Source organism: Clupea harengus, chromosome 22 (assembly GCF_900700415.2).
Source record: "Clupea harengus chromosome 22, Ch_v2.0.2, whole genome shotgun sequence".
Taxonomy (NCBI): Eukaryota; Metazoa; Chordata; class Actinopteri; order Clupeiformes; family Clupeidae; genus Clupea; species Clupea harengus.
In genome coordinates this window covers 22,190,072-22,216,929 of record NC_045173.1, presented here as the reverse complement: position 1 = coordinate 22,216,929, position 26,858 = coordinate 22,190,072, and the positions used below count along the sequence as shown (strand labels likewise).

Genomic DNA, 26,858 nt, shown 5'->3' with positions numbered 1-26,858 from the left:
ATCATTGCCAAATTCAGTAGAATTAATACTTTGGTTTTTGGTTCCTGTAAACACAGTAATCTGCGTTCAAGTCAGTGGATGTTCTTCAAACATCCAGTACTGCATGCAGTACTGTCTTTTACCACTAGTGGGCACTAGTAGATTGGATTCAATTGTACTGTATTGTCATTGCACAGAGTACCACTACTGAGACAACGAAATGCAGTATAGCATCTAACCAGAAGTGCAAAAAAGTAAAAGTGCAGAGTATGTGCATATGCAAAGTGGTAATATGTAAATAAATAAGATATATACAGTATGAAATAAGATATGGAGTATGAACAGTATTGATAGAAGACTAGCAGCAATAGAAGTAGGTAGGGCAGATATGATAAGTATACATAAAGTGCAAGTGATGATAGTAAATTAAATGAAAATGAGAAAAATGTAATGAAATGGTAGTAGTAATGTTATATACAGAGTAAGTTAAGGGGTATGGTATGATATAAGTACGATTAATACACTATGGACAAGATATGTATATAAATAGATACAAATATCAATACACTATAAGTGAGATAATACAGTTGTAAAAAAAAAAACAGTCTAGTGCAAATGTTCAGTGGCTGGAAGAGGGTGTATGTCAATCCAGGCCAGGGTGAGGGGGGGAAAGTACAGTCACTGGAGAAGGTGTGTGTGTGGGGGGGATATCACCATGGTGCAGAGTTCAGCAGGGTGACAGCCGCAGGGAAGAAGCTGTTCCTGAACCTGCTGGTCCCGGAACCGAGGACCCTGAAGCGCCTCCCAGAAGGGGGGAGGGAAACAGTCTGTGGCTGGGGTGAGAGCTGTCCCTGACGATGCTGTGCGCCCTGCGCAGACATCTCTTGCTCTGGACAGCCTCAATGGTGGGGAGTGAGGAACCGGTGATGCGTTGGGCAGTTTTCACCACCCTCTGAAGCTTGTTCATTACCTTTCCGGTATACATCACTGAATACTGTAATGTCCTTCAGATCAATTAACAAATTGTGAAAATATGCAAAAACAACCATTATGGCCCTTTTTACAGCACATACATTTCACAATTATGATGTCACATCTTTAACTGTTCAACTTTGTATTGTCCCCCCCATTCCTCTTTGATGGCTGATAACCTTATTATGGGATATGGGGTGACATTCATGCAGCAGACCAGTCTCTTGTTCCTCTCCTGCAGGCTTAACCAAAGATCCCACAAGCAGCATGGAAATATGGGCTTGTCGGCTGACTACATGTTATTAAGTCTGTTTTTGCAAAGGTGTGTAGCCAGTCAGCCTACACTGACACACAGGGTGTGAGTCTCATTACATACATGTGATTGTACCTTGTATAATTTTTTTTATACTTTATCGTTTTTTTTGTTTTCCGTAAACTCAATATATTTTGGGCTAGAGCGCAGCATTGTTATGGGTCAGATTATCATCCAGAAGACCAAATGTCACCTTTCAGTCATACGTGAGTTTGGATGAAAAATGTTGCAGAAAACCACAGATAAAAGATTAGCACAGTATGTCTTAATTGGAACTCCCTGGACTCTATCTATAAGACATAAAATTCCGCTCATCACATTTCAACAGTCTCTCATTTGCCTCCCAGTGTGTAGGCAGATTCATTGGTACACTTGTTACCATCATACTCAGCTGTTTTCTCACATTCAACCACCACTAGGCACAATGGTAAAACACGTCCATTCTCTTTAACATAACCACCATAAAATCTGAATTTTGCAAGGCAACTTTCCACCATAGCACAACTTCATCCTGGAACTCATGACAAAAACTGCAACAAAAATGTAGTTGAAGAGTTAGGTTATAGCTCATTATGCTAACTGCTACACCACTCAGTACAAACCACCAACTGCCTGGCTTCCTGTCCCTGTGGTTGACTGAGCTGTCAATCTTGGCTTCTGGACCCTTTCTGTCTTTTCTCCTTTGCTGCCCACAGACTTTTGTGGCTGAGTGGACTGTGTGTGAGACTGAGAGGGGGAGGCATGACTGCCTGCACAACTCCCTTAACCCACGTATCGGACTGTGCTTCTAAGTTTGTGTCACAGAGTTTATGTTTCTTAAATATGAAGGCTTTTCGGTACACAGCCCTGGTAGTTCTGTCTTTCTTTTCTTGCTTTATTTAGCAGTACAAGCTGTTGTAGGTGTAGGTGCAACTAGAAATTTGGGCTGTATGTTCTCTGCCATTCTTGTGCAACTAGCATTTAATTTATGTATTGCTATCGGGATATAAAGAGGAAGAACAAAAAACTCTGAAATAAATCACCTACCTGTCTCTAACTACACATGACTGATATTACCTGTTACAATAGTTTGGACGAGGTACTTACCACAGTAGCTGAACATACATATGACATACAGCCGGGTCAGGAACTTCATTGTAATATGTGTAACTATCTTTCATTGTATTACATAGGTAGGAGCTTCCTCTTATAGCTAGCAAATAGGTCTAGTTGTTGTGCCTGAGGTGGTGCTATAAAACATTACGTAGTTCTTGCGAGAGGTCTCGTGCCGTGTACCCCAAAGTTACATAGTGCAATACCAGGCGTGCTGTGGCAGTGACACAGACGCCATTCTCCATATTAAAAGTCAGTGTACCACCAAAATGATTTTGAAGCTGTTATTTTAAGGTAAAACTGTTACATAATGTTGCCATAGATCAGGTCACCGGGTAGCACTGTAGCACTACAGTCTCCATTGTTTTCCTGACACCCTGATGCTGTTGCTCAATAATGAGTTTCCACCCAATGCAAATACTGAGATCAAATGTAGACACCTTTGTTTCTGAATCATCAAATTTGTTTCTGAATGTCAAGGATAGTGTAGAATATCTTGATTTTTTGGGTGTATCCAAGGTACCTGTCCAGACTTTGTCTTAGAAAGGCCAGATCTCTCTGTCAGGCTCTGTAGGAGGGCCGGAGTATGTCAGTAACAGTAAATAGTACTGTGGACAACAGGTCTACCTTAGTTGAATATTAACAAATTACATCTAATGATATATTTCAATCTGTTTATCAATCAGTTTCAATCATTGTTAGCTGAGTTTAATTTTCATTGCCAGGGCACATTGTCAAAGTTGTATATAAAACAGGATAGGGAGGTAACTTAAAAGAAAAATCAAACCATTATCATTCTATTCAACCATTTCAGTACAAGTAGTGTAATACATGAAGTTTGATAGTGTCACGGACTTCAGACGACGCAGAGACGTTGGTTGACAGAGTTTATTGGATTCATCAGAACAGGGGCACAGGGGAACAAACGGGGATAGTAACTAAAAAAACATCCAACCATTATCATCATTCTATTCCACCATGTTAGTGCAAGTAATGTAATACATCAAGTTTGATAGAGAGAGGAACATTCTGAAAAAGTAGTAATAGTAGTACAGTAACATTCTCAATACCAGTAATGCACTGTAAATTTACAAGAATACAGTAAAGAACTGGACATGCTGTAATTGTGAAATGGCGTACGAAACAGCAGACAAATACAATATTTTGCTGGTGAAGCTACTGCTACTGTAAAGTTACAGTGAAAAGTTGTACAATGTTTGTAATCAATGAAATAACATACATTAAATAATCATTAAATAAATGTACAATACATTCATCTCATGTCACAACACCTGAGCATATATCGCCTCACAGGTCAGTTCTGACTCCTGAAATCAAGACATCCAAAAAAGAAAAAAAGTTTTAATTCACAGATGAACTCAGAAGCTTCAAGGGCATGAAAACATTGAATCACAACCTACAATATTGGATGTAATATATGTGTCAGGTAAAGATAGATGTAGAGATTCAACTACAAATCTGTTATAGTGAAAATACATGTTGCCTACACACGCTGCCCTAACTTCATTGAGGGGCAACTGGCAACGAGCAAAGCAATAAGTAAAATCAACCATACATGAGCTAAAGCTAATTTAATAACTTGGCAAAATCATTTTGCTAATTTAATACCATGAGCAAGATCTTAAGCACCAACCTGGGTGGGTCAGCACAATGCTCCCACACGCCACGCGATAGCTTTGGTTCATGCACGACCGGCTTTGCTCATTGCTTTGCTCATTACCCATCAATGAAATATGTAGCCATTGACAAAACACACCCCAGTGTAATAATCACCTGATTTGGTTCCTTTGTACGTGCACAATGTTTCACATGAGCATACTGCGTCTCTTCAAGACTGTGAGCTGAAAAACATTTCAAGTTTGATTTGTTGGTCTATAGTCATGCACTCCACAAAATCAATGCAAAAATAAGAAGAATTAGTCATTAGTCACTGGGATGCCCACCTGTACTTCTACTAATATTATATTCTCTTTTCTTCTTCACACACATTCCCACGGCCACAATTGCAATTGTAGCAGAAAGGCCGAGTGGTAACAAAAAGATAGGATACTGCCGTTTAGACATTGAAGGATCTGAAAGACAAAACATACTAACATGAGCTATTTTCAATAAAATGCAGACTGTCTCCAGTGTTTCACAATGTGGTTGTATTGCCATCCATTGGTCAAACTGTGTTAAGGTACATTACGTGAACAGCCCCCTTCCTAGTCTATTGCACATTGACATTTATTCAATGTAGCATTACATACAATCCAGTCAAAAGTACCATTAACACATGTTACACAGACAAAATTATTATTTTTACCTTTGGATGGTAGAATTCAGACGATGTTGACAAACCTTTTTGATTCATACACATGACAGTGATGTTGAGATAAGTGGTGTCATTGCTGACAGGATTGGCAGACACACAACTATATACAGTGTTGTCTTTCTCATCTATATCCAGACGGAGAGACAGGGTGGTGTTGACATCAGGACTGCTTGTTTGACTAATCAGTTGATTCGCTCTGAACCAGGATAAGGACACCTGCCTGTCATTCTTCGCAGAACACAGCACCTGACAACTTGTGTTGGAGCTGGACTGGGTCTCAGCTCCTGACCAAGTGCGGCTCTTAGCGGTTTTGGTGTTGGAGTGAGAATGTCCTCTACTGATGTTAGGGGCAGAGACAGGAGCTGGTGAGATAAACACACAAGAGTTTGTACTTAATCAGACAACTATTCATAACATACACCAATTTGTAACAGGGACAGTGTATATTAATTACACAGGTAAATACTAAATTACTTCTGTTAATTTGTGTGCGTGCGTGTATGTGTGTATCAGGTTAATTAATACACTATGTATTACTGTGTTTTAACTCACCATAGACAGTACAGTTAAAGTGCCAATATGAGATACGTTCACTAATTATATGAAGGCGATATATCCCAGACTCTCTGGTGGTGATGTTTCTGATGGTAAGAGATCCGGTATTTCTGTCCAGCAGCAGTCGGTCTTTGAGTCTCCCTGAATATTCTGTATTAATCTCTCCTTTAAACACCTGACTGTTAACTATTTTAGGATCTTTACTATTCTGATTAAACGACCAAAGAATTTGAGCATCAATCTCCAGTGCATGTACTTCAGGCTGCAGAGTAACAGTGTTCCCTTCTTTTGCTGTTATTCTCTTCACATCATCCTTCAAGGAACACATCAGATCTGGGGATCAGGTAAAAAATGCCTCAAGGTGAAATAATTATTAAAACGGCACAGGACATGCGCTGGACAATGAAATAACGCAATTCTGTTTCGACCATGCTTACATAAGAACGCAACAGCACAGTATTACCCTACTTACCATAATGTAGAAAAATAACTAGCAATGTCCCGATGTGCATCATCGCTGAGCCATGCATTTGTTGAGCATTTCTTGTAACTATTGATTTTCCAATGGCAACGCAATTGCTTTACCAAATATTCTACCATAGTGTAATATTCTTTATGCTTGCCCCTTCCGCCCTCATTGGACCGTTCAGAAAGGCATAGCCTATCCCTTTCCGCTCAGTGTGTTTAAGGTGTAGTTCTAAAACTGTCTTTAAGAACTTTGGAGAGTACATTGGTTTATATCAATTAAATACATATATCAAATTTGTGATAATTCAGAACAATGGTATTACATATTTAGTCATTTAGCACCGTAGACAACTTTAAGCTGATATGAAGACACGATCATGGTACGTTATCAAAACACAAACACACATAATGAATAGAAGAAGATTTATAAGCAGGATCATCATAATTGCAAATATAAATCGGATTGTTTCTAATTCTTTTCATATTTACACAGGGATATTTCTTTGGAACCAGGAAGAAAAAAATACGGCTCACTCTAGTGAAAGCAGCACAAGCGAATGCAGGATAAATTCAGGTTATACCATACATCACGTGGCATAGAAATCAAAGAGGGAAAACAAATCTTAAAGTTCACCTTCAAATTTTCCATTGAAGAGAATACATGTTATCCCTCGAAAAGATGGAGCAAGACAGAGTGTGAGTGATGAACGCAACAGTTTTAACAACCTTGTGAGTTTAATAGGGATTTTTAGTTAACTATAATGGACTGTGTTTCCCGAAAGTGCTGTTGACCAACCACTCTTGTTACCGTGGAGAGAGCACGTTCAAAATAGTCTCTCTATCATTCGACTATGGTAGTTGTGTAACGACACTTTTGGGGAACACAGTCCTGGTACGGTTGACCTTGAAAACCCATGTCATATTATTTGCCTGAAGTAAATGGTTGAATTATTCAATCGTGTTCTTCCATGTTATGTGTATTGTAAAATTGCCTTTTCAGAGATTTAGAGAGTACATTGGTTAATATCAGTAATAAATATCAACAATTTTGTGACAATTTAAAATAATGATTTTAAGGATTGTATGATTCAGCACCGTAGACAGCTTTACGCATCCAGAGTGAGAACCGAATTTACTTTGCAGGCGAGCACACGGCTCTGCCTCATGGGTGGATTGTGACAGCAATTAAGTCTGCTAAAAACATTAATACGCTTGCTGTGAAAGTAACATGATCCACTAAAGGGATACGATCCATTACTTTTCTACAGCTGTCTGTGTATCAGAGATCTTATTACATCTAAGTTCTTGTGTGTTTAACTGTCTAGGTCTGCCTCATTGTAAGTATTGTAACAATTATGTTATTGTGTTCATCAAACTAACTTTGCATTCTATTGCCAAAGCCCAAATGCCAAAGCCCAAATCAGAATGAACTGAATAGCTTTTTGATTACTGTATACTTTGTTTTGTGAAATAAGAACACCAATTGCAAGTAGGCTACTAAAAATAATTATTTCATAAGAAACATCTGTGAAATATACTTGATATGAATTACATGCATCATATGTGTTACGGCTATGGAATTGAATTATTGATAGTCAACCAGTAAATATAATAGTGAAAAGACCACTGTCTGGATTTCTGATCCATTGTAATACTGTAACGTCAAAAGTCAGTATGAAAACTCTGCATGAAATTGAGGCCAGTTTGGCATTTCAGATAACATAGTTATCAGTATAAACACAAGCATACCACAGTTTACTTAAAGCTCCTGAGCACAGTAGAAAATAATGATTCAACTCAGTCAAGATCGCATCATCATAAGCTTGAATTGTTTCAGGTATGTCCGTCACTACTACAGGAAACTAGGTTTTTTTTAGTTTTTAATGTCTTGCTTCCTTCTTGTCTAACTGTTTGGTAACAATGATGTACCACTGACAAAGAGTGAGAGGAGGGTAAGACTTATAAGAGTTACTGAAAATGATTTGCATTATGTGTGCATGTGGGCATACAATTGCCTGAAAAAGGTCATTTTGAAAGCATATACATTGTCACCATGTCCCTTTCAATAAATCAGTTTGAAAGGAAAGAAAACCTAGAAAGAAATGCAGCTTTAGCTGGTCTACTCAAAACCAATGATGGATTCTTGTTGGAAGGTACTTCCACAAGTTGGGAGGTACCTCCACAAGTATCAATTGCAAGATTCTCACAACAACAAATGTCCTTGGTCACAGTGTGAAAGGTCTGCTTGGAAGGAACATGCAGGTTGTGTTCTTGTTAGTCCTCCACATTTAAGCACAAAACCCATAAGCAAATGAAATCCACAACCCCACTCCTAAATGGTGTCTATTCAATATTCTTTACAAATCTTCACTTCACCAAACTGACTCAAACTTAGAGACTGGTTAAAATCAAGAACTTGGTACAAACAAAACAATTGTTAACCCCCCTCCCTTTGTCTGCCATACAGTTTTGTAATTACTGTAGTTATCAATTAACACTATTACTTAACACTTCTCTTTGTTTTGCTAGTTAATTGGTATGCGTTTCTCAATAGATTGTGGATTGTACTCCAAGACTGTGTTTATATTTTAACAAAGACTAACAAAAAAAAGGATTTTGAATATTAAATCACAACAGTGCAAACTAGCATGGTGTAACAAAATGGTAGTAAATTAATCACAATGAATAAGACACATCACTAAGCTTTGTTGGGCATCAAGCTGAGCATGTCTTTGGGCTTTAACCAGGTTGTCTATGTGAATGTGACCCAACTGTGGTCTAGTCTGCAGCCACCCTCTCTCCTGTTTGCAAGCCTAACTCTGTGGTCTAGTCTGCAGCCACCCTCTCTACTGTTTGCAAGCCTAACCACACAGCTCAGCAGAAGATGCATCATAAGACCACACCGGCCTCATGGCATCAACTCCTAATGACTTCTTCCAAGTTAGAGTCCATCAGAGTAATGTGATAAAGATATACTCATTGATAGATGGGGTGGCAGTGTGGATTCACAAAATCTACACTTCATCGAACCACATGAGGCATTAGAAGTAGGGAGGAGTAGTTCACCACATCAAACTCACTTTGATTGTGCTAAACTGAACACCATGCTAGCTGTCTTATTAGACAAAATTAAAGGATGTGGATATTGTTGTTGATATGTTATCATGGGAAAAACTAAGAGTATTTAAAATCATATTTAAATGATGCTATGAAAGCATAATAGTATAAAGTAGTAGTATCAATCACAATATATATATATAAGCCTATGCTTTTCATTTGATACAGTACTTTATCCCTTACATCCAAAAGAAAGCGGCACTAGGAGAACCACATTAAGCAATGGTGGAGTGGCAAGTCTTCAGTGGCACAATCCAAGCTGCCTTGCCATTAAAACAATGTCTACTATTCTCCTTAATATGTCATTAATATGGGTCATGTAATTCATTTTTTTCACAAGAAACACAAACTGAACCTTTACATAGACAATAACCCTGTGGTTTATATAGGAGAGGTAAGGGGAATCATTGTCAAATTCATTAGAATTAATACTTCGTTTTTTGGTTCCTGTAAGTAACCTGCGTTCGAGTCAGTGGATGTTCTTCAAACATTACTGAAGGGCATGCAGTACTGTCCTTTACCACTGGAGGGCACTAGTAGCTTTTTCATTACTGTTCCTGTTTCCATTACTGAATACTGTAATGTCCTTCAGATCAATGAACGAATTGTGAAATTATGCAAAAACAACCAATATGACACATTGGCCTACTTTATAATATATCTTTTTCCATTATTCTTATTTTTGAAGTTTGTTCCATAAACTCAATGCATTTTGGGCTGGAGCATCAGCATTGTTATGGGTCAGATCATCATCCAGAATACCAAATGTCACCTTTCAGTCATACGTGAGTGGACAAAAAATGTTGCTGAAAACCAAAGATAAACGATAAGCATAAGTGTCTTAATTGGACCACTCACTGGACTCTGGACTAAAATTCCGCTCATCACATTTCAACAGTCTCTCCTTTTCCTTTCAGTGTGTAGGCAGAATCCTTGGTACACTTGTTATCATCATACTCAGCTGTTTTCTCACATTCAACCACCACTAGGCACAATGGTAAAACAAGTCCATTCTCTTTAACATCCCCACTGTAAAATCTGAATTCTGCAAGACAACTTTTCACCATAACACTTCATCCTGGAACTCATGACAAACACTGCAACAAAAATGTATTCATTCATCCCTCTGTCTGGGTTAAAGAGTTAGGTTATAGCTCATTATGCTCACTGCCACACCACTCACTACAAACCACCAACTGCCTGGCTTCCTGTCCCTGTACTGGGTGCTTTTACTGAACTGTCAATCTTGGCTTCTGGACCCTTTCTGCCTTATCTCCTTTGCTGCCCACAGACTTCTGTGGCTGAGTGGACTGTGTGTCAGACTGAGAGGGGAGACATGACTGCCTGCACAACTCCCTTAACCCACGTATCGGACTGTGCTTCTAAGTTTGTGTCACAGAGTTTATGTTTGTTAAATATGAAGGCTTTTCGGTACACAGCCCTTGTACTTCTGTCTTCCTTTTCTTGCTTTGTTTAGCAGTGTCATGTACCACTGTGGTATATCAGTATCAATGGCATGTTCCATGCATCCAAAATTGTTCTTGGGTCTTCCTGATAGAAGAGTTCCCCCCATTCTATTACCACCCTGAAATACTGTACTTTACAAATCACACTTTACAAATCTCAAATCCTACTTGTGTCTATGTCACGGGGGTACGTGGGTGTAAAGAGCAGGTTACGGTAGGAACTGTATGTGAGGGAAGCATAGGTGAGGGAAGCAATGGGGTGCTGCACTAGACCAGCAATTTGTCTACCAATCCTGCATTAATTATCCTGTAATCAGTCAATTCAAGGCAGCTGGTTTATTTAGCCATAGCGAGCAGGAGCCTCATACATGGGGAGAGGAGAGAGTGGGGGAAGTTCCCCCGCCCTGGCTTTGCTGTTATTTGTTACAGGATTTCGGCGGAGTGCCGCGAGTTGCAGAGGAGAGTTTGGAAGCAGAGGGCCAAGGAACACCGTCTTTGGGGAAAGCGAGAGTGGAGACGTGACGTCTCGTAGGGATCCCAGCTGACGGAAGGCTGACTCAGGACAACATAAACCAGCCGCGACTACAGTGGAGCCGTAACCAGTGTGGACATACACCTCCTTCTGCGCAGCTGCCAGGGAGGAGAGAAGTGTGGAGCTTTCCTCCCTCAACGAGCTAAGTGGCCCTTCCTTGCCCTGTTAGTTTAGATTAAGCAAGACTGTGCATATTCTACGAGTGGTGAGCAGTGTATAGCGCCGCTAGCGTAGAAGGGCAGTAGCCTGCTAATGACTATGTATGTTGGTTGTCTTGGTTAGTGAGCCTCCACATTCACGGTAGGCCTATAGGCAATCTACAAGTGGCTGCCTACCTGACGGTGTGTGTGTGTGTGTGTGTGTGTGTGCGTGCGTGTGTATGTGTACTTCCTAGTGAAGCCCAGCTGCGACAGTGAGGGACCGGCACGCCTGCCAGCCATACGTAGGAGGAGAGTGGACTGCTTAAGCCAATGAATTGGACTCTTTTACTCGTTTCACCTTTTCTACATATTTATTAGCTAATGTATTAAATAAAGATTATTGTTTCTCTACTTCTGCATCCGTGTCTGTATATTGGGAAGGGGTGCTTCACAGCCAAAGGATATTGATAAGCTAACTGAATAATACAAAAACTGAACCTGTGACATCTAGGCCTACACACCGCCCAGAAATGGGAAAGAACGAATTGTAAATAGTAAGGTTATAGCATAGACAGTTTATTCTAGCATCAAAACATCCAATAGTATCCATCATACTTGTGTGTGTGTTTGTGTGTGTGTGTGTACTCAGCAGGCTATGAGTTCCACCCCTTTTTGGCCAATGGGAAATGCACAGGAGACAGTTGCAATAACAAGCCAGGAGAGGGCGCAAGAGACAAAATTAATGACCACATACCACACATAATTTAGGGTTTCGTATAGGGTTTCAGTTCTGTTTTCTTCTGAGCACACTGGTGGACACATCCCATTTTTTCCTGACTGAGTGTCAAACAGTTATGTAACCAGCCCGATCTGTATGGAGCTAAAACAGATACGCAGAGACAGATAAAAAAAAGGGTTTCCGTGGGATTTTCTCTTCTTCTTTTCACTATCCCCCATATGTTCAACCATGCCCACGTTCAGAGATGTGTTGCCCATTGAATCTAAGAAAAACATGTATTTATTGTGTAAGGTAGGTAGGTATATAGGTATTCATTACAAGGTAAGAACATATATCTAGAAATTATGGGGAAAAACGTTGTATACTGCATAGCTTAATTGTAAGTGTGGTATTTCCACAGTGGAGTCACCACAAAACTCAATCCATAACATTTACTTACTTCTCTGTGTTATTGCTATTTCAGCTTTCTTTATTATGCTGGTCGGAGCCTACCAGTGAGAAAGGAGTTACCAGTGAGAAGCGGTCACCCCACGTTTTGGGAGGTATGCGACTGGAGTTGGTGGTGAAGTTGGGAAGAACACAGTGCAGGAGATGGTGGCTTCATATAAAAATATATCTCTTATTTATTTACATGGGGGATTCTCTATATCAACTCCAAACAAGTGCAGACAAAATGAACAAACATAAATCAAAGACATACAAGGTACTCAAGGTACTTTCAAACACTAGGCACACTAGGCACATCCCCTGGCACATTCTAGGCACATGCTAAGCACGAAAACTAGGCAACAAAACTAGGCAACCAAAACTAGGCAGTGTACACGCATCTAAACACTGTATACCAAAGTCTGACTTATCCTCACATCAGGTAAGTCCTTCTTTAAATTCACATGCCTTTCTTCCAGTGGTTCTCTCCTGCTAAGAATGAGGCTCCCTTTAAATAAATTGGAGTGGGGGAGCCCGGACCCTACCATCGTAGTGGGGGAGACCTAGTCTCTGGCAGGGCAACATGCGTGAAATGCCCTTTTTTGTGCCAAGGTGATAAGGGGGGGATTTCACCTTCTCACACTCTCCCATTAAACTCCTCCCCTTCCACACCGAAACAGAGACAGTAAATTGACATTGAAAAGTGCTGACATCGAAAACAGACTTGCATCATTAAAAAAAAAACGCACTGAAAAAGGCTGACATGAAGAAACAAAGAAGAGATTGTCATTGAAAAAGCACATCAGAATTAACAAACTAACCATCAAAACATCTTTTCAGTGCCCAAAGTAAAATTCAATACAAGTGTTTCAATGCCAATGTTGTATTTTTCAGTTTTTTTTTCTTTATCAATGGCAATTTAGTTTTTTTCAATGCCAAACTTTAAGTCTCTTTTTTAGCTCTATACTGTATATCTCCCTCATGAGGTTGGCATTGGTGTTTGCTGAAGGTGCGTGGGGCTGAAAGGCCTGCGAGTGGAATATCCTGTACTGTCTCCAAAACAGTGAACATCCTTCTCTCAAAATAAGCATGGTTCTTAGAGTTCTGTCAACACTGCCATGTTTACAATACATAGGCAGGTCATCTGACACACGGCACATAGTGACACTGCATGACAGTGCATGATGTAGAGGTCAAAAGGGTTCATATACAGTGGGGAAAAGAAGTATTTGAACCCCTGCCGATTTCGCAAGTTTGGCCACTTGCAAAGAAATGTGGGATCTATAATTGTAATGGTAGGTGTATTTTAACAGTGAGAAATAGAATATCAACAAACAAATCCAGAAAACTGCATTTTATAACATTTATGACTTTATTTGTATTTGATGCAGAAAATAAGTATTTGAACCCCCAAGCAAACAGCAAGAATTCTGGCTCCCAATGACCAGTTATGTGCCCAAGAAGCACACAGATTAGTCCTCATTAGGCCTAACAAGGTACACCTGATCTCAACTGGTGACGTATATAAAAGAAACCTGTCCAAAGAATCATACTTCAACCTTCAACCTCACCACCATGGGCAAGACCAAAGAGTTGACCAAGGATGTCAGATATAAGATTGTAGACCTGCACAAGGCTGGAATGGGTTACAAAACCATCGGCAAGCAGCTTGGTGAGAAGCAGACAACTATTGGTGCGATTATTCGTTAATGGAAGCAACACCAAACAACTGTCAATCGCTCTAGGTCTGGGGCTCCATGCAAGATATCCCCTCATGCGGTATCGGTGATCATCCGAAAGGTGCAGAATAACCCCAGAACTACACAGGGGGAGCTTGTGAACGATCTCAAGGCAGCTGGGACCACAGTCACCAAGAAAACCATTGGCAACACACTACGCCGTAATGGTTTGAAGTACTGCAGCACTCGCAAGGTCCCCCTGCTCAAGAAAGCACATGTACAGGGCCGTCTGAAGTTTGCCAATGAACACTTAAATGATTCTAAGGAGGATTGGGAGACAGGATGTGGTCAGATGAGACCAAAATCAAGCTCTTTGGCATCAACTCTACTTGCCGCGTTTGGAGGGGGAAGAATGCTGAATATGACACCATCCCCACCGTCAAGCATGGAGGTGGAAACATTATGCTTTGGGGCTGTTTCTCTGCCAAGGGTACAGGACGACTCCACTGCATCGAGGGGACTATGGATGGGGCCATGTAACGTGGACTATTGGGCTTGAACCTCATTCCCTCATTCCCTCCCATTGAAAACGCAACCTTTGATTTGGAGAGGATCTGCAAAGAGGAGTGGACCAAAATCCCTCCTGATGTGTAAACCTGGTGACCAACTACAAGAAAAGTCTGACGTCTGTGCTTGCCAACAAGGGTTATTCCACCAAGTACTAAGTCATGTTTTGCTAGGGGTTCAAATACTTATTTTCTGCATCAAATGCAAATTAAGTCATAAATGTTATAAAATGCAGTTTTCTGGATTTTTTTGTTGATATTCTGTTTCTCACTGTTAAAATACACCTATTACAATTATAGATCACACATTTCTTTGCAAGTGGTCAAACTTGCGAAATCGACAGGGGTTCAAATACTTATTTTCCCCACTGTATATATATATACTATGTCTATGTTATCATGTCTTAGACGAATATAACTCACACTGACTTTGGTAGGCTGAAACCACAGAGGATATGGAAAAGGTAAAATGTGTTTCTAAACTTTATGGATTTATATTATGATGAATGTGAATGTGTACAAATTGTATACTGTGTGTTGATGTAATATGAGTTGAAACTATCCCTCAGTGATTGTAAGTATGTATAAGTGCTTAGTGAATTAATGTATTATATGATTTTTAATATTTATAGCAGGGAATTAATTAAAGGCCTTCTGACAATAACCGTAGCAGTTCCTAGTCATCTCCTTTATCTTCTTGTTGTCTATATCCTCTCCACTACACTGAGTAGTATCCTTTGGATTCTCACTCCATTAAAGCCCCATTACACGAGAATTGGTATTTTTTGCTACTGAGCTCCCCCGAAAAGTTGCGGAGTGTAGCTCACTTTTACACCACTGGCGTGAATACAAATCGCGCTTTGACCCCCTAATAGACAGTGTACATGTGTTTTTGTTGACAAGCTGAAGGATATGGAACCGGCAAAGACAACGGCAGAAGCTAAAGAAGCATGTAGGCAGACACAAATATGACTCTGCATAGTTTTATTTACTCTGACATGTAGGTTAACAATAAGGTTACAGAGATGTAACTGACACGTTTATGATGAAAAACTAGCGAGTCGACAACTTTCCTAACAGCTCGGCATCTGACTTGCATCCTGTTGTATCTTTTAAAAGCAAAGTAAAAGTCAGTCCGAGACTCTTGCTCAGTTATTCTCTCTTTTTCTTTTCCTCACTTCCTCCGACAACATCTTCCTCGGTTTCTTCGTCGCCTCTGCCATGATGTCCATACAGAGAATACTGCACTAGCTTATAGCTAGCATATGGCTCTAGCTGTTGTCGCGTGAGGTGGTGACATAAAGCATTACACAGTTCTTGCGAGAATTCCCAAAGTGACACTAGACGCACCGGGCATGCTGTGGCAGTGACACAGACGCCATTGTCCATATTACAAGTCAGAATACCACCAAAATCATTTTGAAGCTGTTATTTTAAGGTAAAACTGTTACATAATGTTACCATAGATCAGGTCAGCATGGTTCCAGCACTACAGTCACATGGTTTTCCTGACACCCAGATGCTGTTGCTCAGTAATGAGTTTCCAACCAAGAAGTAATAAATGCATGGATTTGTTTTTCTGCATCTTGAAGGGATAGAACTTTTCTGATTTAGACAATATTGTGTAGATGGAAAACATTATGTCTTTGAGATCTGTTTTATGTGTGAGTTGAATAAAAGGTCTTGATATAGTATAATTACATTATTACTAGTACATTACAAACTATCCTTGCAATTTTAGCCTTTGCAAGTTTTTACATATGGGTCCAAAATTTTACCAGGAACACTTAATGATTGAAATCGGTTGAGTATTGAGTTTGAACGCTAAAACCAGAACAGAACTAGACAAACAGAACTAAAGAAACAGACCTAGAGGAACAGAACTTTAATCCTACATGACCCTCCTACCTGTCCAACCTAGGTTTCTAAATAATAATAAAATAATAAATATAAAATAATATTTTAAATGATATGAAAGATACATATATTTTGTAATGACATTAAGTCATTGGCTCCCATAACAAAACATAACATCTCGAGAAACATACTGTAGATTCACATACAGTTTATATACTAAAAATATAGATTACTTTACTGACAAAACTGTGACCAGTAATGTATTGTAAACTTACAAGAATACAGTAAAGAACTGTACATTTATTTCTCGTAATATGCTATTATTTTGAAATAAAGAACGGAACAGTAAAAAATACAATACTTTGCAGGTAAAGCTGCTGCTGTTGCAAGTTTTCCAATGTATGTTATAAATAACATAACATACATTAAAGAATAATTAAATAGAAGTACAATACATTGATCTTATAGAATAGAATAGAAAAGCCTTTATTGTCATTGTATTTATACAACGAAATTTTGAGTGCTTCTCCTGTTGGTGTGACGAGGGACAACATATAACACAACAACAACATATAACATAACAATACTACAACTATCCAAAAACAGTAGGAACAGCCCCCCCAAAAATATATATATATACATTAAGAGTAGAACAAAGTGCGGTGGCATAGACTAAAGTACTTCAATAAATACATCAATTAATACAGCTTTGTTTATGCACATGTGTAAGGTGACTGAGATGGTATGTGACTTGTAGTCAATAAAGTGCTTAGTGTTTAGTGCATGTCGGTATTTAGAGTTCTGATGGCTGTCGGGAAAAAACTGTTCTTAAGACGCGTGGTCCTTGCTCTAAAGGATCTGTACCGTCTGCCTGAGGGCAGGAGAGTAAACAGGTGGTGGCCTGGGTGAGAGGAGTCTTTTAAGATGTTATTGGCCCTGCTAAGGTAGCGGGAGCGGGCAATGGATTCCAGGGAGGGCAGTGAGCAGCCAGTGATTTTTTGTGCTGTGTTGATGACCCTTTGGAGGGCTCTCTTGTCTGCTGCGGTGCAACCGGAGTACCACGCCGAGATGCAGTAGGTTAGTACACTTTCAATAGTGGTGCGGTAGAAGGCCACCATCAGTTTACACTCCAGGTTGTTTTTCCTGAGTACTCTCAGGAAGTGTAGTCGCTGCTGTGCCTTTTTTACTGTCTCTGAGGTGTTGACAGACCATGAGAGGTCATCTGATAAATTGGCTCCTAGGAATTTGAAGGTGTGGACCTTCTCCACACAGTCCCCGTTGATGTAGAGTGGGGCCGGAACTGCACTTTGCCTTCTGTAGTCCAGAATTAATTCTTTCGTTTTTGTGGTGTTCAGTGACAGATTGTTGTCTGAGCACCACACTGTCAGTTTCTGTACTTCATCCCTGTACGCTGATTCGTCATCTTCTGATATGAGCCCGATCACGGTGGTGTCGTCAGCAAATGTAATGATGGTGTTGGTGGGATGGGTTGGAGTACAGTCATGGGTGTACAAGGAGTAGAGTAGTGGGCTCAGCACACAGCCTTGTGGAGAGCCAGTGCTTAGAGTGATGGTGGAGGAAAGGTGGGGACCGAGTTTTACAGTTTGTGGGCGGTTTGAGAGGAAGTCCTTTATCCAGGTGCAGATGGAGGGGGAGAGGCCTAGTGCAGTTAGTTTGCTGACTAGTATGTCAGGGATGATAGTGTTAAAAGCTGAGCTGTAGTCAATGAAGAGCATTCTTATATAGGTTCCACGGAGTTCCAGGTGGCTCAGTGCGGTGTGGAGGGCTACGTCGATGGCATCTTCCGTGGACCTGTTTGCTCTGTAAGCAAACTGATGCGAGTCAAATGTGGGGGGAAGGGTTGATTTGATGTGCCGTGAAACCAGTTTCTCAAAGCACTTCATGATTACAGGTGTAAGTGCAATCGGTCTATAGTCATTCAAGCTGTTGATGGCTGGTTTCTTAGGGACGTTATGTCACAACACCTGAGTATATCGTATCACAGGTCGGTTCAGTCTCCTTTAAGACATCCTATGACAAAATACAAATAAAAAATTTCAACTCAGAAGCTTCAAGGGCATGAAAACATTGAATCACAACCTACAATATGAATTTGTGAGGTTACTGCCATGATGTAATATATGTGTCAGGCAAAGTTAGATGCAGAAATTCACCTACAAATCTGTTAAAGTGAAAATACATGTAGCCTACACACGTGGCCCTAACTTCATTGATGGATAATGAACAACAAGCAAAGCCATGAGCAACATCAACAATATATGAACTAAAGCTAATTTAATAACTTGGCAAAATCATTTTGTTAATTTAAAACCATGAGGAAGATCCTAAGCGCAAACTCGAGTGGGTCAGTGCAATGCTCCCACGTGCCACACGATAGCTTTGGTTCGTGCGCGACCGGCTTTGCTCATTGCTTTGCTCATTACCCATCAATGTTATTAGGGCCCACAATATGGAGCCATCGACAAAACACCCCAGTGTAATAATCACCTGATTTTGTTCCTTTGCACGTGCACAATGTTTCACATCAGCATACTGCGACTCTTCAAGACTGTGAGCTGAAAAACATTTCAAGTTTGATTTGTGGGTGTATAGTCATGCACTCCACAAAATCAATGCAAAAATAAGAAGAATTAGTCATGCCTTTACTGGGATGCCCACCTGTACATCTACTAATATTATTTTCTCTTTTCTTCTTCAAATATATTGCCATGACCACAATTGCAATTGTAGCAAAAAGGCAGAGTGCTAACAAAACGATAAGATACTGCCGTCTAGACATTGAAGGATCTGAAAGACAAATACTAACATGAGTTCTTTTCAATAAAAAGCAGACTGTCTCCAGTGTTTAACAATGTTGTATTACCATCTATTGGTCAAACTGTGTTAAGGTACATTACGTGAACAGCCCCCTTCCTAGTCTTACACTAGATCACTTACAGACAAAATTACAATTTTTACCTTTGGACGGTAGAATTCAGACGATGTTGACAAACCTTTTTGATTAATACAGATGGCAGTGATGTTGAGATAAGTGGTGTCATTGCTGACAGGATTGGCAGACACACAACTATGCACAGTGTTGTCTTTCTCATCTATATCCAGAGTGAGGGACAGGGTGGTGTTGACATCAGGACTGCTGGTTTGACTAAGCAGTTCATTCGCTCTGAACCAGGATAAGGACACCTGCCTGTCATTCTTCGCAGAACACTGCACCTGACAACTTGTGTTGGAGCTGAACTGGGACTCAGCTCCTGACCAAGTGCGGCTCTTAGCAGTTTTGTTGTTGGAGTGAGAATGTCCTCTACTGATGTTAGGGGCGGAGACAGGAGCTGGTGAGATAAACACACAAGAGTTTGTACGTAATCAGACAACTATTCATAACACACTACAATTTGTAACAGGGACAGTGTACATTAATTATACAGGTAAATGCAAAATGACGTCTGTTAATTTGTGTGTGTGTGTGTTTGTGTGTATCAGGTTAATTAAACACGATGTATTACTGTGTTCTCACTCACCATAGACAGTACAGTTAAAGTCCCAAATTGAGACATGTTCACTAATTATTCGAAGGCGATATATCCCAGACTCTCTGGTGGTGATGTTTCTGATGGTGAGAGATCCGGTACTTCTGTCCAGCAGCAGTCGGTCTTTGAGTCTCTCTGAATATTCTGTATTAATCTCTCCTTTAAACACCTGACTGTTAACTATTTTAGACTCTTTACTATCCTGATTAAACGACCAAAGAATTTGAGCATCAATCTCCAGTGTATGTACTTCAGGCTGCAGAGTAACAGTGTTCCCCTCTTTTGCTGTTATTCTCTTCACATCATCCTTCAAGGAATACATCAGATCTGGGGATCAGGTAAAAAAAAAAATGCCTCAAGGTGAAATCATTATTAAAACGGCACAGGACATGGAGCAACATGATTGGAATTGAGGTGCTATTCATCCTGTTTCAACTAGGGAGTTTCGTCTGAAATATTTGCATGGAAAAGCTCTGAAAGTTTGCACTTGGTCTGGCTGAACAGGGTTTCAGTCCTCGACATGTAAATATTATTTTTCTTAACAAAACATAATTTAATATCTGTGAACTGGTTTCGGCACATTTTCAGTTGTAATGGAATATTTAAGTTTGCCCTACTAAGCATTCGTTTAGAAACTATCAATAATGAAAAAACTTTTGTAATGTTATCCTAACGATATTCTAAATGAAATTCGTACAATCTTCTCTTAATCAAGCATCGCAAAAGTCTGTTTGCTGGACAATGAAATAACGCAATTCTGTTTCGACCATGCTTACACAAGAACGCAACAGCACAGTATTGGCATACTTACCATAATGTATAAAAATAACTACTAATGTCCCGATGTGCATCATCGCTGAGCCATACATTTTTGAGCATTTCTTGTAACTATTGACTTTCTTACTGTAAAGAATATACTGCCAAGTGGAATATTTTTTGTGCCTCCTCTTCCGCCCTCATTTGACTGTTCAGAAAGGCGTGTCCCTTCCCGCTTGGTGTGTTCATGATCTAATTCTAACCTGCTGATCTAGTTCTAACTGCCTTTTAGACCTTTGAAGGATACATACATTGGTTAATATCAATAAAATACATACATCAAATTTGTGATCATTCAAAACAATGTTATTACATCTCTAGTCCGGCATCACCGTAGACAGCCTTAAGCATCGACATATGAAGACACAATCATGGTAAGTTATCAACACACAAACACATACAATGAATAGAAGAAGGGTTATAAGCGGGATCATAATTGCAAATATCAATCGGATATTTTCTAATTCTTTTCATTTTCAAATGTTCATCTTTAAAGTTTCCATTGAAGGGAATACATGTTATCCATGAAAAAGATTGTGCAATGCCAGGTTTAGTTACTTGATTCCTATAAGGGAAATGGTTTTGTCAACATAGACAACACATAAAACTTAAAATGTTGTTATTAAGTTTGCTTTGCAAAAGTGTGTAGTAATCAGAACTTTAGCTGTTCCGTAAACTCAATATATTTTGGGCAAGAGCGCAGCATTGTTATGGGTCAGATCATCATCCAGAAGACCAAATGTCACCTTTCAGTCGTACGTGAGTTTGGACTCTACTACAAAAATATTGGTACAGTAAAATTTGGTGCAGGGTCCGTCATGCTATGGGGCTGTGTGGCTAGCACAGGTACTGGAAAACTTGTCAAAGTTGAGGAGACAGACAACATAAGGTGAAACAGCAGTCAGCCTTCATCGCCACTAGTTCTTTGATGTCCATTTGGCTTTAGGCCTTAAGCTACGGTGACCAGACATCCCTGTGTGTCTGGGATTGCCCCGCTTTCAAGCTGAGTGTCCCAAGTCCTAACAAATATCTTTAAAACACTAAAATATCCCAGTTGTCAACATTCACTACCAAATTTCAACGTTTTTAGATCTTTTTGGGTCCGAATTTTTGCTATTAAAGATTGAAAGATTGTCTAGTATTGAATTAGAACGGTAAAACTGGCAACCACTTTTTTTAGCCACTGATAGGCTCATGAATGTTCTTATAAGGGTCTGACATCATGGAAAGGATTCCTACAGATCTGCATCTTTTTATCTCAATAACGGCATAGAAAATGATTGTTTGTACAGTCAGCGTTTTACCTCTCTATTATTCCAGTCTCTAACATAGTGGCCTATTAAGTGCCTGTAGTCGATTGGCCCACCGTGGCCTGAACTCAAAAGGAAAGCACTAAATGGGGTGCTACCTCAGAGACCTGAAGAAGATTAGGAGATAATAGCTATCCGTTATGCACCTGCCATACAGTATGCCAACGACTCAGCAGCAATGGCAATTGAATATTGCGTCATTAAGCGCTATGTCTGTCACTGAGCGAACATCTGGCCTGTTGAAAGTTGCATTTCAGACCCTTGGACAGATCAGGTGGCACATTACAATACAGCCCTTAGGAAGCCAGTGCCTTCTTTGTGGCATGTTGTGTTTTACCGCACAACTGCATGTACCAGCAGCGGGAAATGATAACTGGGCAGAATGCGCACATCAAAAGAGGAACCAGTTAGCAGAACAGTTGTTTCCTTGGTAAGCATTATATAAATGTTTATTCCTATAAGTAAGGTAAATTAAACACGAACCACACATTTAATACAGAGACAGGCTTATATTTAAATACATTTCTTCTGGTGGTCCCAAAAATGATTTAATGCCAGGCATGGACCTTCCACATAAGAACCTTTGTGCCCTCTGGTATTTTTGAGAGAAAAACACCAAAGGACCAGAACAATTGTTGTTCTATTGTAGAACAATTACTGAGCTCTGTGTGAACATTAATAAGCTATGGTCGAATAATTGTGATTGGCTGATAAACAATGACTTGATTGCCACACCCACTAATTAATCAACCCATTTATACTTGATTGCGCCCTCTTCTGTGAAATAAAGTAATTACCAAATGTGGGTATCCCCACCTATTTTAACTGCGTGATTACTGAAGGGTGTTCACGGTGCTCGATGCGCTATGAAAGTATGTATGTAAATATGCTGTGTGATGTATGTTCTTATGTTTTATGTGTTGTCTATGTTGACAAAACCATTTCCCTTATAGGAATCAAGTAACTAAGTATTTATTTGTTTGCTCAATAATGTTATAAAGTTAATTTGATAAGACCTCATTTATGTTTTGCATTTTTTAAGTGTTATTGAATCCTAGCAATCACAGGAATATACATTTTTTTAACCATCAATAACTAGCTTTTTTCTGCTTAATAACATCCATTACCACTGTCCCCATATAGTCCCCATATCTACAGGCAGATGAAGAATCACACTATAATATCGGTCTTTTCATTCCTCTTTGGAATGTGAGCAGCAGTTGTGGGAGTTTGGGGGGTTTCCAGCTCCAGAGTCAAGGCACACACATCACTCACATCAACACTTATTGAGGTTTCCGCCCAAAATATTTCATTTCCTACCCTCAAGAAGAAAACACATATTCTGTCTGGTTGTTATTCATCTGCATGCAATACATTCCATTAAGCATTAAAGTGTGTGTGTTCAATTTTGTCCTCTGCTTAATTAGAGGCTTAGCAGGGTTTTTTTGGGAGATATTGCGTTTGCTTGATTCTAACTTTGCCTCACTCCCGTTTGTACGCAGAAAGCACCGGTAGGTTGTCCCTCGTGGATCACACTGCAGGTCATTCCCTCATAGGTGTTTCTGATGATGTTAGTTAATTTCTCTGGCACTCCGTAGTGCCTGAGAAGCTTCCAGAGGGTCTCCCTGTCCACACTATCGAAAGCCTTCTCGTAGTCGATGAAGTTTATGAATCAACCAAAGATCGCACAACCATCTTGAAAATATGGGCCTGTCGGCTGACTAAATGTTATTATTAAGTTTGCTTTGCAAAAGTGTGTAGTAATCAGAACTTTAGCTGTTCCGTAAACTCAATATATTTTGGGCAAGAGCGCAGCATTGTTATGGGTCAGATCATCATCCAGAAGACCAAATGTCACCTTTCAGTCGTACGTGAGTTTGGACTCTACTACAAAAATGTCCCTGAAAACCAAAGATAAATGATTAGCACAGTATGTCTTAATTGGACCTGTTGGTATTTTTTTAGTACAAAAAGATTGATGGAGACTCAGTCGGAAAATGATCAGTCAAGAAAGGCTTTATTCTTGCAATGATGCGCATCAAGGGAGAGAGGGAGGCTTCACTCAAAAGATTCACCCGTGTCTCTGATAAGACATTACAACAGTCCAACTTTAAATATCCTTCATAGCATAAAGGGGTGTCACACAGTAGCCCCGACCCTACATGAATATATATCAGTCTGCTTTAAATATCCTTCATAGCATAAAGGGATGTCACAGAGTAGCCCCAACCCTACAACTTAAAAAAAACCATCCAACCATTATCATTCTGTTGAACCATGATAGTGCAAGTAGTGTTTGATCAAGTTTGATAGAGAGAGGAACATTCTGAAAAAGTAGTAATAGTAGTACAGTAACATTCTCAATACTCTCATACTCATACTCTGTAAAGTTACAGTGAAAAGTTTTACAATTTATGTTATCAATAAAATAACATACATTAAATAATAAATAAATAAATGTACAATACATCAATCTCATGTCACAACACCTGAGTGTGGGGATGGAGGTTGAGCGTGTCGCCAGCTTCAAGTTCCTGGGTGTCCACATCTCTGAGGACCTCTCTTGGACCCTCAACACCTCATCCCTGGTAAAGAAAGCACACCAGCGTCTCTTCTTCCTGAGGAGACTGAAAAAGGCCCATCTGTCTCCTCAGATTCTAGAGAATTTCTACCGCTGCACCATAGAGAGCATCCTCACAAACTGCATCTCAGTATGGTATGGCAGCTGCTCTGTCGCGGACCGTAAATCACTGCAGAGGGTGGTGAAAACTGCCCAACGCATCACCGGTTCCTCACTCTCCACCATTGAGGCTGTCCAGAGCAAGAGATGTCTGCGGAGGGCACGCAGCATCGAAAAGGACAGCTCTCACCCCAGCCACAGACTGTTTGCCCTCCTCCCCTCTGGGAGGCGCTACAGGGTGCTCCGTTCCCGGACCAGCAGGTTCAGGAACAGCTTCATCCCTGCGGCTGTCACTCTACTGAACTCTGCCCCCCACCCCCACACACATCTCCCTCAGTGACTGTACTTCCCCCCTCCACCCTGGCCTGACTGCCACACCCTCCTCCAGCCACTGAACATTTGCACTGTACTTCCCTCCTCCACCCTGGCTTGACTGCCACACCCTCCTCCAGCCACTGAACATTTGCACCAGAATGTTTTTTCTACCACTTATTTCTTGTCTTAATCGTACTTATAACATACAATACCTCTTAAATATAATATTACTAATACCTCTTTCACTTCATCTCACTTATTACCACCACTAATACTTACACCTGCACTTTACATATACTTATCATACCTACACTTCTTACCTCAATTGCTGCTATTCTTGTCCCAATTACTGTTCATATTGCATATCCATTTCTTACTGTTCATATTGCATATCTATTTCTTACTGTACATATCTATTTATTCACTTATTACACTTTACATATGCACATACTCTGCACTTTTTGCTATTTTGCACTTCTGGTTGGATGCTAAACTGCATTTCGTTGCCTCAGTACTTGTACTCTGTGCAATGACAATAAAGTTGAATCTAATCTAATCTAATCACTGAGTACATCGTGTCACAGGTCGATTCTGTCTCCTGTAAGACATCCTATGACAAAAAAAATGAAAAAAGGATTTATTCACAGATGAACTCAAAACCTACAATATCAATTTGTGGGGTCCTGCCATGGTGTAATATATGTGTGTCAGGTAAAGATAGATAGACTAAAAATCTATTGAAGTAAAAATACAGTACATGTAGCCTAATTTCAACTGGCAACGAGCAAAGCAATAAGTAAAATCAGCCACACATGAACTAAAGTTAATTTAATAACTTGGCAAAATCATTTTTCAATTTAATACCATGAGCCAGATTCTAAGAAAAAACCTGGGTGGGTCAGTGTAATGCTCCCACGCCACACGAGCGACCGGCTTTGCTCATTGCTTTGCTCATTACCCATCAATGAAATTAGGGCCCACCATATGGAGCCATCGACAAAACACACCCCAGTGGAATAATCACCTGATGTTGTTCCTTTGCACGTGCACAATGTTTCACATCAGCATACTGCGACTCTTCAAGACTGTGAGCTGAAAAACATTTGAAGTTTGATTTGTTGGTGTAGTCATGCACTCCACAAAATCAATGCAAAAATAAGAAGAATTAGTCATGCCTTTACTGGGATGCCCACCTGTACATCTACTAATATTATTTTCTCTTTTCTTCTTCAAATATATTGCCATGACCACAATTGCAATTGTAGCAAAAAGGCAGAGTGCTAACAAAACGATAAGATACTGCCGTCTAGACATTGAAGGATCTGAAAGACAACACATACTAACATGAGTTCTTTTCAATAAAATGCAGACTGTCTCCAGTGTTTCACAATGTGGTTGTATTGCCATACATTGGTCAACCATTATGTGAACAGCCCCCTTCCTAGTCTATTGCACTAGATCACTTCATGATATATAGACATTTATTCAATTTAGCAGTATATACAATCCAGTCAAAGGTACCATTAACACTACTTACAGACAAAATTACTATTTTTACTTTTGGACCGTAGAATTCAGACGATGTTGACAAACCTTTTTGATTAATACAGATGGCAGTGATGTTGAGATAAGTGGTGTCGTTGCTGACAGGATTGGCAGACACACAACTATGCACAGTGTTATTATCTTTCTCATCTATATCCAGATGGAGGGACAGGGTGGTGTTGACATCAGGACTGCTGGTTTGTCTAAGTAGTTCATTCGCTCTGAACCAGGATAAGGACACCTGCCTGTCATTCTTCGCAGAACACAACACCTGACAACTGGACTGGGACTCAGCTCCTGACCAAGTGCGGCTCTTAGCAGTATTGGGGTTGGAGTGAGAATTTCCTCTACTGATGTTAGGGGCAGAGACAGGAGCTGGAGAGATAAACACACACGAGTTTGTACTTA

General features: G+C 40.0%; 1 protein-coding gene and 2 long non-coding RNA genes across 4 annotated transcripts; all 3 read right to left on the bottom strand.

Annotated features, from left to right (window-relative positions):
- Nucleotides 1-4,285: 4,285 nt before the first annotated feature.
- LOC105902165 (CD48 antigen-like) lies at nt 4,286-20,746 on the bottom strand. Of its 2 annotated transcripts, none has more exons than XM_042703041.1 (4): nt 20,596-20,746; nt 5,244-5,579; nt 4,718-5,053; nt 4,286-4,449 (listed from the first exon to the last, which is right to left on the bottom strand). In XM_042703041.1, the coding sequence occupies exons 1-4, from the start codon at nt 20,651-20,653 to the stop codon at nt 4,301-4,303; spliced, it is 879 nt and encodes a 292-aa protein (XP_042558975.1). In that variant the 5' UTR covers nt 20,654-20,746; the 3' UTR covers nt 4,286-4,300. The 2 variants fall into 2 exon arrangements, with proteins under 2 accessions (XP_042558975.1, XP_042558974.1); XM_042703040.1 differs by lacking the exon at nt 20,596-20,746 and adding an exon at nt 5,719-5,844.
- Nucleotides 18,204-19,023, bottom strand: LOC116218418. Its single transcript, XR_004162841.2, has 3 exons — nt 18,916-19,023; nt 18,745-18,812; nt 18,204-18,267 (listed from the first exon to the last, which is right to left on the bottom strand). It is a non-coding gene; the product is annotated as an uncharacterized LOC116218418 (long non-coding RNA).
- A 4,754-nt stretch (nt 20,747-25,500) lies between the features above and the next one.
- On the bottom strand, nt 25,501-26,366 carry LOC122128644. The gene is made up of 3 exons (XR_006151533.1): nt 26,099-26,366; nt 25,930-25,997; nt 25,501-25,515 (listed from the first exon to the last, which is right to left on the bottom strand). It is a non-coding gene; the product is annotated as an uncharacterized LOC122128644 (long non-coding RNA).
- Nucleotides 26,367-26,858: the final 492 nt, after the last annotated feature.

What these genes read in the sequence shown, in the direction of transcription:
- LOC105902165 (XM_042703041.1), bottom strand. Translation starts at nt 20,653, where the DNA reads ATGTATGGCTCAGCGATGATGCACATCGGGACATTAGTAGTTATTTTT. An exon ending in CTTTAACTGTACTGTCTATG is followed by an intron (nt 5,054 to 5,243) that starts GTGAGTTAAAAC and finishes TTATCTCACCAG; the next exon opens with CTCCTGTCTCTGCCCCTAAC. An exon ending in CATGTGTATGAATCAAAAAG is followed by an intron (nt 4,450 to 4,717) that starts GTTTGTCAACAT and finishes TTTGTCTTTCAG; the next exon opens with ATCCTTCAATGTCTAAACGG.